The 10826-nt window shown below is 30.7% G+C and overlaps 1 protein-coding gene across 2 annotated transcripts; it reads left to right on the top strand.

Annotated features, from left to right (window-relative positions):
• On the top strand, positions 2163 to 3858 carry LOC109327276 (F-box protein At5g50450-like). 2 transcript variants are annotated; one of them, XM_019560346.1, is made up of 4 exons: positions 2163 to 2423; positions 2526 to 2688; positions 2868 to 3603; positions 3711 to 3858. In XM_019560346.1, the coding sequence occupies exons 1-3, from the start codon at positions 2275 to 2277 to the stop codon at positions 3600 to 3602; spliced, it is 1047 nt and encodes a 348-aa protein (XP_019415891.1). In that variant the 5' UTR covers positions 2163 to 2274; the 3' UTR covers position 3603; positions 3711 to 3858. The 2 variants fall into 2 exon arrangements, with proteins under 2 accessions (XP_019415891.1, XP_019415890.1); XM_019560345.1 differs by having other exon boundaries at positions 2165 to 2423; positions 2868 to 3812.

Below are 10826 nucleotides of genomic sequence, written 5' to 3'. Positions count from 1 at the left end.
AAAATTACACCATGAGAGAAGTTATTTCAAGTTTTGACTTTATATATAGTATAGATAATTAATTAATTTAACAGTAGTAATTGTTAAATATCTCATCTGGTCCTTTTCATAAAGTTTTAAGAAATTTAATTTTGTTTATTTTTAGATGACATATGTAAAGTTTTATACACATTAATTAATTTATTATCAAAATACCTATACATTAATTGATTAGAATAAAAAAGCATCAATTAATTAAATATAAAGAGAAGTTAAGTTAGTATCATTAATAAATAAACTATTTTAAAAAGCATATTTAACTATTATATAAATTTTAATATTCTAAACCAATTCCCATAATATTCTATTTAAGACATTTTATAAATAATATATTGATTTAGAAGAGTAAGATATTGTTATTAAACTCGGATCGGTCGATAACTTAGTTAGGGTAGTACATAAATAGGTCATGATTGGATCAGTAGGTTAAAAATTGGGTTGGTTGATTTAATTTACATTAAAAACTTCATAATATTAGCTAACATTGTTTAATAATTATATATTTCAAATTTAAAAATATTACTATATCTAATTAAATAATCAACACAAAATATTTTACTACTATAAATGTTACAAACACGTAGAAAATGTTGTCAAATAACATATTTATTATGTTTTAATTGCTGCTCATGACTTTAAAATTTAATTAAACACCAAAACTTTTATTATAATATAAGTTAAGAAATGACAAAAATAATTACAAATAAGTTAGAAGTTTTTTATCTTAAAACAACATTATTTTAGTTGTTTTTTTAAATATTTTTTGATTAACTCGGACTTTCTAACCTACCCGACCATTTAAGTCACCGATTTTAGACTTAAATTATCGAGTTGAACTGAATCAATCCTATTTTAATAGAAAAATGGTTAGATGAGAGGTTCGACTGGTCAGATGTCCGGTTCATGGTTGAACGAATCAGGTCGATCAGTTCGAGTTAAGTTTTATAACACTAGTGTTCTTGAGATAGATTAAAATATAAAATGTTCAATTTAAATAATTATGAAATGAATTAATATATTATCTATAAGGTGTTGTGGTCGGATGGATATCTACTGCTCCAAAATAATGTATTACTCTATGTGTCATTGCTTGTGATTGATCAGAAAAATAATTAATTATTAAAATTTTAATTTAAATATATATTTTCAACCAATTACAAGTAATGATATATATAATGACACATTTTATGGGACAACAGGTGTGCTCCCATTGTGCTCATACAAAAAATATTAAATAAACTTTTATAAAAATGAATGAAGCTAGTAATATAAGAAAAATGAAGAAGAAAAAAGCTAAAGGCAACGTAGTGTGCTTGTAGTGGTGCCCGTTGAGCCCGTGACTTTGAGTAGAACCTGACCAGTCCCTGAAATTGCACCCTGAGGTACGCTCCATGTCCCCACCCCACTAATACTACATTGAATTAAATACAGAAGAAGGAGTGCAGATTTGAAATTCTAACCATCAAAATCCATTATTAGCCTTCTTTTATGCCATTCTTCTTCTTAATTATTCACTTTGCTATTTTTTTTAATATTTTGGTCTCTTTCATGTATGATTTCGTTATAAAAATAGAGTAAAAATATATGCATTATAATATATGAGTTTTATACACTATTATTATATTATCCGTCATTATATTTAAATATTATTAACTTTATCTTTTTTAAATAAATGATAAGTAATTATATATAAATATTTACGATGACAGAAATAAATATGAAAGTCATAAAAATATTCTTATTAATAATGTGATACATTTATTTGCTAATTTAAATAGAAATAAATATTGAATTAAGTCTATTATTAACAAATTTAATTATATAATATTTATATACTAAGAATATAAAGAGTCGTACATAATCAAAAGATTATAATAATTAAATATAAGTACCTATACAATAACATTATTTCTCATATCTTATTTTATTCATTTGGCCAGGAGAATCTGAAGCAGGTGTTGCATTACAAAATTCAAATTTAAACAAAAAAAAATATTAATACAAAATAGAAAACTAAATTTTACTACACGTGGGTCCTCATGTTCATTCCATAATCCATACCATGGCCTTCAAATACAAATGCCTCTCACCCCTTACTCCTTTGTTTCACCATTACTCACTCCCTTAACTCCTTTGTTTCGCATCAAAATCCATACCCATAGCTTTAAACTGAACCACCACTCTTCTCATATATATGTTTGAATACAAACAACAAAATTCATAAAAACAAAAAATATGAAAAGGCCATTGAAACACCTTCACAAACGTACCACCGACAAACATGATTTCTTCGATGCTTTATTTGATGATCTCGTTGTCTTCATTCTCTCAAAACTCAGTTCCACTGCTTCTTCTCCTTCTCAATTCATTAACATTCTCTCCACGTAAGTTTCAAACTTTCTTTCGTATTATTATTATTATTATCACTATTATTTTACGTTTTATGAATTCCTCAAACCATGTTCATAACAAAAAATAACTTACAGATGCAAGAGGCTGAACCGTTTGGGTCTTCATCGTCTGGTACTTTCAAAAGCTGGTCCAAAAGTGTTTTCCATTAAGGCCAAAAATTGGTCTGAACATGTTCATCGTTTTTTTAAACTCTGTGTTAACGCTGGAAACCTCAACGCTTGTTACACTCTTGGAATGGTGAGTATATTTGTTTTACGAGTTAATGAAATGTTTGAGAATTATGGAATATAATTGTGAAATAAGTCTAAATCTTTATATTTCACTTTCTTCTACTACAAACCTCTCGCAAATAGAGGTTAGTTAAAACTTAAAAGTAACATTTTTTATTTATGGGTTTCTTTTTTTTTTTTGTGCAGATCCGATTTTATTGTCTTAAAAACAGAGCGAGTGGTCTTTCTCTAATGGCGAAGGCGGCGATGAAATCTCACGCGCAGGCGTTGTACTCTTTGGCAGTAATACAGTTCAACGGAAGCGGAGGAACGAAGCGTGATAAGGACTTAAGAGCCGGCGTTGCACTCTGCGCACGCGCGTCGCTTCTCGGCCACATCGACGCGCTTCGCGAGTTAGGTCACTGCTTGCAAGACGGTTACGGCGTGAAGCAGAACGTCTCAGAGGGTCGTCGTTTACTAGTCAAGGCCAACGCGCTTGAGCTCGCGTTCGTTATACGCGCAGTCACCAGCGCGTCTCCATCACGATCCCTCTCAACTTCCTCGGTGCTGACGTGGCGCGCGGTGGATTACACGGTGTGTCCGTTGCTGAGTGATTATGGGTACAACGTGGCGGTGCCAGTGGTGCAACCCGTTAACTGGTTTATGAGGGAGTGGTTTGAAACGGGCCCGGGTCGGGTTGAAATGGTTGCGGGTTTGAGACTATGTGCGCATATTGGGTGTGGTCGACCCGAGACCCGGGCCCACGAGTTTCGGAGGTGTTCGGTTTGTGGGAAAGTGAATTATTGCTCGCGTGGGTGTCAAGCGCTGGATTGGAAATTGCGGCATAAGATGGAGTGCTCGCCGGAGGAGGTGGTGGGGGAAGACAATAACGGTGGTGCTGGCGGTGGTGGTGTGGATTTAGGTAATGACGACGTCGTTTAAGGTGAGAGAGATTGTAGCTTCAAACATTAATTTAAATGGAAATGTTAAAAGGAAAAAGGAAAAGATATTAAAGATGGTGATTAACAGTATGATTTCTTCTTTGTACAGTATAGAATGGGGGCAATGCTTTTTCTTTTTGGAGTGTTCGAGAAATTTCTTTGAAAGTTATTATTTATGCGTAATGAAGACTTAGATCAGAAGTTTCTTTTATTCAAGAGTTTTTCCTTGTTATTAACGAGGTATAATGTTTAAGATACTAGGTAACTTTATAAAAAAAAAAGATTGTTCAAAGCTAAGGAGATTACATACATTTCTGTACCAAAATACCAAAATTTCGTAGATGATTGTATTTTATGAATTTCATTTGATTTTTGAACTTAAGTATATTATATGATTTTAGTACATATACTACGATATTTGTTGTCTCTGTCTGTTTTGGGTTTTAGAGTGAAAGATGAAGCTTTACTGTGGTTGGTATAGAGAAGAAAGTGGAGGAAAGAAAACTTCAGAGAAGACAATGAGTAAAAAATGTGTTAATTTTTTAGTTGTTTGATAGATAGAAAGTGAAAAGAAAGTGAATGTAAAATAATATAATTATTATTAATAATGATATTATTTTATAATCAAGAGTATCTCATCAATGTGTAAAACTAATATCTTTTATGATATGTGACTCTTCCTCCCAATAAGTATCTAACATAGGAATTAGACCATGATACTTTTGTCTTTTTTAGATCTAGTAGGACTTTACATCATTAAGCTAACGCCTTATTCATTATTAATAATGACATTGATATGCATGTGTTAGCTTGTTTTCTTTAGAGTTTTAGAAATTATAGATATTTATAGGTGTGACTAACACGAAATATAATTTTTTAAATATATAAGGAGTTAGAGATGATAAAATATGTCATGTCAATTAAAAAATGAAATATACATTATTTTCTGTTTTTCCTTCATAGTTATAGGTTTATAACATAGTTTAGGACATACTTTGAGACAATCGATCTTGGTCCAATTTTTTCTACTTGTTTTCCTCCGAGTAATGGATAGAAAATATAATGGTATAGGTCTCACAATTTTTTCTTTCCTCCCTTATTTTCATTGCAACCAAACAATGAAAAAATTTCCTTAGTTTTTCAATCTCTCACTTTGTTTTTCTCCCTTTTCAACAAAACCAAATATAAAGTTATGAGTTTCCTCTCCAAAATCTAAATTTGAAACTGACCTTGGAAAACTAGAAATTAGTTTATAGACCGGTAACAAGATATTTTAAATTTATTGATTACAAGTTGGAAGTTACTCTCTCTATTTGGTTACTAGGGGTGTGGTTATCAATCTAAATCTGTACAAATGGTGTGAAGAGAAGTATGTAGTGCTATGACGTACAACTTATTACAAAGTGTTTGTTACGGTTGCATATATATTTATAGGTTTTTACTTCACACCTTTTTAGACTTGACCAAGAATGGGGAAGCAAACTTGTTCTTTTGTGGGTTTTGCAATTAACCTTCGTATCTGTACTATTCGATCACTTTGTTCATCATAAAACTGAAGAATCCAAGGTGATGCAAAACCAACTTAGCTTGCAAATGAAGGTAACATAGTTTCTCCGTAGGCCTGTGCCACATCCATTAATTTAGGCAATCCTATGACAAAAATGTTAAATATGGTAACATAGTTTGTTAGCTTTCTCATTGGTAAGGCAACAATTACCTTTCCAATGTGACAATCAAGACCTAGAAGTTGGATGAGTATATTAAACATAATATCAAGTTTTTTATTCTTGTGTGAATAAAAAGAAAAACTTTCTTAGTAAAAACCAGTGTAATTAAATTTGGACCGGTTAACAACTCGACCAGAACACTGAATCAATGGTTGGACCGATTAACTTGATTTATATTAAAAAATATAAAAAAAAATCATAATATTAGCTAACATTATTTAATAACTTTATATTCTAAACTTAAAAACATTATCAGTTATGCTTTAATTGCAACAAAAACGTACAATAAATTTAAAATTTAATTAAATAATAAATTTTTTTATTATAACATAAGTTAACCAATAACAAATACAACTGCAATTAAGATAAAACATTTGATTTTTTTTATTATTTGAAAATGACTTGTTTTGGCTTTTTTTAAAAAAATTGTACACTTTTTTAATTGACTCAGTCGGTCGGTTTTAGGCTTAAACCAACCGAGTCAACTCAACTTTGATAGAATGATGAGAGGCTCAGATTGGTCAAATACCTAGTTCACGATTGAACCAGTATGAATCGAGTTTTATAACACTAATAAAAACTAATCCAACTTTGCCTATCATTTATAACACAAGATCTCTTGATAATTGTTTTGAAAGGTTCAAATACATTCTATGTAAATACATAATTTTATGTGTATTATTAACCATGTGTCCATCTCATCCAAAATTAACTTTTAACTTACTAGTATGCTTGAAAAAGAATACTTTTGTAGGATGCATCAACATGCGGAACACAGTTGTCAGCCCTACACTGCATTTGAGTATGAGAGCAAATTAGGTGGCAATTCTCATGCATGATCTCATCATGCCCTTATATTTAGGACAGACTGCTATAAAAGGGTGATGTCCTAGTGGAATCTAAAGCATAATGGACCTTATAATTATTTTTTGAAGGATTATTTTCAATAATATTTTATTTTTCCCAACTTATTTTCCTCAATTTCAACAATCTTATTACACTCATTAGCTATCACCCAACATTGTGGTTAGAAAGGAATCTAGTTCAATTTGATTCAACTCAACTTGAAGTATTAAAAATTACATTAAATCGAGCTGAGTAATATCAAACTGTTTTTTGTTTTAAATTCGACTTAATTAATATTTACAAACTTTCAAGTATATTAATAAGTTCAAATTTATGTGGGAACATAAATTTAAATGACTACATGATGTTGGTGGATTATACAAATACTTGAGGAAGTTTGTGAATTTTAATAATAAATATAGTTAGCAATTAAAAATTTATGTAGTAAAGATTGTCTCATGTAAATGTGTGGAAAGGGGCTCATGGGAGAAATGTGAATAATTTATATGCGTAGTTAGATCTTATTTGAATTTTCAAGACTAGAAGAAAGTGCACATGAATTTTTAAGTGGTTAAGTGACCACCAACGAACTTTGAATCTTAATCATCCTTATACGTGTGGCTGTGACACTGATTTACAATTTTCATAATTTTGATATTATAATTATTCTCAATTGAGTCACTTTTGTATATATTATGTATATGATTAAGTGAGTTCATAAACTTAACTACTATATTTGACTCAAATTTAGCTCATTTTTTATCGAGTTCATGTAATTATTGGGTTAATAATCATATCATCGTATTCCTCCATGTGATTATGTATTACAAATTACAATAAAGAATTAAAAAATGAGATTTTAAATGTGAGATCTAAAAACATATCTCTTTGTGACACCAATGATAAGTACTTCATGGTTGGAGCGAGTCTCTTGATAGAGATCAGTCATTTATTCCTAGATGTATTAGTAGTTTAAGTCTTACTTATTTACTTCATGAACCAAGTTTAATAAACTAAATGACAAGTCAAATTTTTGATTCCATTTAATTTCACTCCCGTACTTTGTTGAAAAAATTCAAATCGTGTGGCATTCTATTCTACTACTCTGATATTTATTATGTTTAGTCTTTATCATCAAAATCATTTACTATTTAGCGTTTTAATAGTAGGAAAATATTTTGACAACTTTTATACCATATTTAATAATATAAAAAATAATTGATAACAAGCATTAAAAATATAGAAAAATATGTATGTATTAACAATATAAGAATTTTTCATATTGTTATTATATTATCTACTACAATTCATATTCAATCATTATTGAGTTTTAAATATAACTAATTTAAATAAATAATGGTGATGTATTAATTATGTATAAAATTTTATACTGATATATATATATATATATATTATATTCTAAAAAATGAAGTATAATATATTTATTTATGTGAATAAATAATTTACCACATATATAAGTAATTATTTTATAATCATCCACACGAAACAGGTAGCTTAAAAATTCTTTCTAGCTAAGATAATCATACAAACAAATTATAATTACAGCATATTATTATCATAAATAACCACATTCCTAATCTAATTTTTTCAATCATACCAAACACACTAATATGTGGGAATACTCATTAGGTTGCTAATGATAAGGAAGCAGACAAAATTTTGATGCAAAATTATTATCACCGAATATGGATTGGACGGAAAGAGCATTCGAGAGAGATATGGAAGAAAGGAAGAAAACAAAAAACGAAATGAAATGAAGTTGATATATGGTTTTGTATAGTTTTGGGAGGAGAGAAAATGATTGAAAGAGAATAGCATAAAGTAGAAAAATCATGATGCACGTTCGTTGGCGTTTATGTTTTGATCAATATCTATTAAGTGGAAAGTGATTATATCCATTACCTATTTTGGTTGAAATTGCACTATCATATGAAAGAAAATGTATGCCTAGTTGGGTTGCAAGTTCCCCACGAATTAAGCCACAAGTAATTCATTTGCTTTCTCCACTTGTCCACATAATAAACTTTTATATTGTGGTTCTTTTATGGGTAGAGTTTGTAATGTCAACGAATAGATCTGAGTTGAACAAGAGTACAACTCAGTTCAGTTCGAAACTCGACTCGAGTTCGATACGAGTTATTTTTTTAGCTCGAATTCGGCTCGGTTAAAGTTCGCAAACTGTTCGGTTCAGTTAGAATGGTTCATTTGGACAACTCAAATAATTAATTAAAATTTGAAAAATACTTCAAAAGTTATATATATATATAATCTTTTATATATATAATAAAAATAAATATAAAAATAATGTATGAGTCATAATAAACATAAAAATTACTTTATATAAATATACATGTATATATATATATAAATAAATAAATATATTTATCGAACTAGCTCGTGAACCTAACGAGTCGAACTATATCCAACCCAAGTTTGACTCATTTATTTAACGAACTCAATTTCTAGCTCAAGTTCAGCTCATTTGGTTCATTAACCAAGTTTATTGAGCTAAATAACGAACCGAGTTTCAAACGAATACCGAATTTGTTTGATTTATTGCCAACCCTAGTCCAAAGTGTTGATTTTTTCTCTCTCATTAGAAATGCTACTAAAGTACTAATAATAAAGTATGGACCTTTATGTGTGATCAGTTGTTTCGTTTTTGGATTTAGACCTCTCTTGGACCTATGTGGATTCTTCATGGATTTATTACTAATGAGTCATTGGGTATCTAATAGATCTATGGTACCAAAAATTCAAAAAAATATGGCAAATAATTACTACTACCTTATGCAATTGTCTATCTGTTTGTTTAATTTCCTATAATTTTATATGTTATTTAGGCAACAAAAAAATGAAAAAATTTATAATATAATCTAAACATGATTTAATTTGAATTTTATTCAAATAAATATTAAAACAAAGTGATATTGTGATATTGGAGGCATATTAATAATATTAGGGGTGAACATGAGACGAGTTGAGACGGGTTAATTATGTCCCACACTCGTCTCTATATATGGATCGAGTCAATTTTTGAACCCGAACTTATCCCTAATTAGGATGGGATGTGTGAGTGATGAGTCCAAAATAAGACAGATCAAGATATAGATGGGTACGGGTTAAAAAATGACAAACGTGGATTATTTTTTCAAATCTTTAAGCATGCACAATCAAAATTATCACAATTTGTATATAAACATAACTAAAACCTGCATCCCACATACATCAGTATATAAACTACAAACCGTGAATTGCATCATTCAAACTAAAAACTATCACAATCACATGACTGAAAATTATAGAAGATATTGAAAATTTCAGAACAATTTAAACTGTCAAAGTGTCAACCTAAGCTAAGTGTTCTTGTAAATGATAAAAAACACATGAAAATTGAAATGACAATAACATGTCAATACTCAAAAGTTCATACAAAAATGAATACAATAACTACCTATTAACTGAAAATGGGACTTAAATGGGAGTTACACAAAATATACAAAAACTAAAAATTAACTGGTTTTCTATCAACGAAGATATAAAAAAAGGGTAAGAAATAATGATCATATGATAAATAGTGTGAATATGTTGTATGCACTTATAAATATTTGAGTTATGTGGACTGAACATAATGAGTATTGATATGTACTTATTCAACTATTCTTGATATATAACTATAATAAGGGATGAGTTGGGTGACCTGGATATAGATACAAACCCCTCATTTTTTGACGATGAATCTATCTCTTTTAATTGGGCATGTTCTTTTTATTTATTTGGACGGATGAGACCCGTTCTTAAGTCATTAGGTTGAGACGGTTCTACTGGTCGGATTGGGTCTTGCTCGCCCGTAGATAATATTGACGTGTAGTGTCCGTATAATGTAACACCTCAGTTATATGATGCGACCTCCCATGTCCATACATATACCGAGCTTGTCATCAGTAACACCCCAATTCTGACATGCGACCTCCCCGACCCATGAATACACTGAGCGTGCCACCCACCAGCTTAAATACCCCTTGCAGTATTTTATTCCCCACAAAGGGGAGCCTCCCGTGACTCGAACCCGTGACCTTAGAGATAAATAGTCACTATACCACTGAGCGCTACCATTAAGCTAGACTCTGAGGTCACGAGTTCGAGTCGCGGAAGGCTCCCCTGGGAGGGAAATAAAATATTGCAGGGAGTATTTAAGCTTGGGGTAACACTGTAACACCTCAGTTATGTCATGCGACCTCCCATGCCCATACATATATTGAGCGTGCCACCCATTAAGCTTAAATACTCCCTGCTAGGGGTGGCAATGTGGCCCGGCCCGGCCTGGCCCAGCCCGCCATTGGCCCGCCAAAATAAGGGCTGGCCCGGTCCGACCTGTATTGTTAAAAAGGCTCAAAATGTCAGCCCGACCCATATTTTGCAGGGCTGGCAGGCTGACCCGTTTTCCCTCCAAAATGTACATAATTAAAACTTTTAGACAAAAAATAATCAACAAACTTGATAGATGTCTTTTAAAACAAAAAATCACAAACATAAGTCTACAATATTACAATAACAACATAACATCTTAGCTTAAAGCTTGTAAATTCTAAAGAAGAAACCAGTTGCCACGCCCCTCGCACAACACAGCG

Source organism: Lupinus angustifolius, chromosome LG15 (genome assembly GCF_001865875.1).
Source record: "Lupinus angustifolius cultivar Tanjil chromosome LG15, LupAngTanjil_v1.0, whole genome shotgun sequence".
NCBI classification, from domain to species: domain Eukaryota; kingdom Viridiplantae; phylum Streptophyta; class Magnoliopsida; order Fabales; family Fabaceae; genus Lupinus; species Lupinus angustifolius.
Note: the sequence above shows the minus strand (reverse complement) of the source record. Positions and strands in the feature narration are given on the sequence as shown.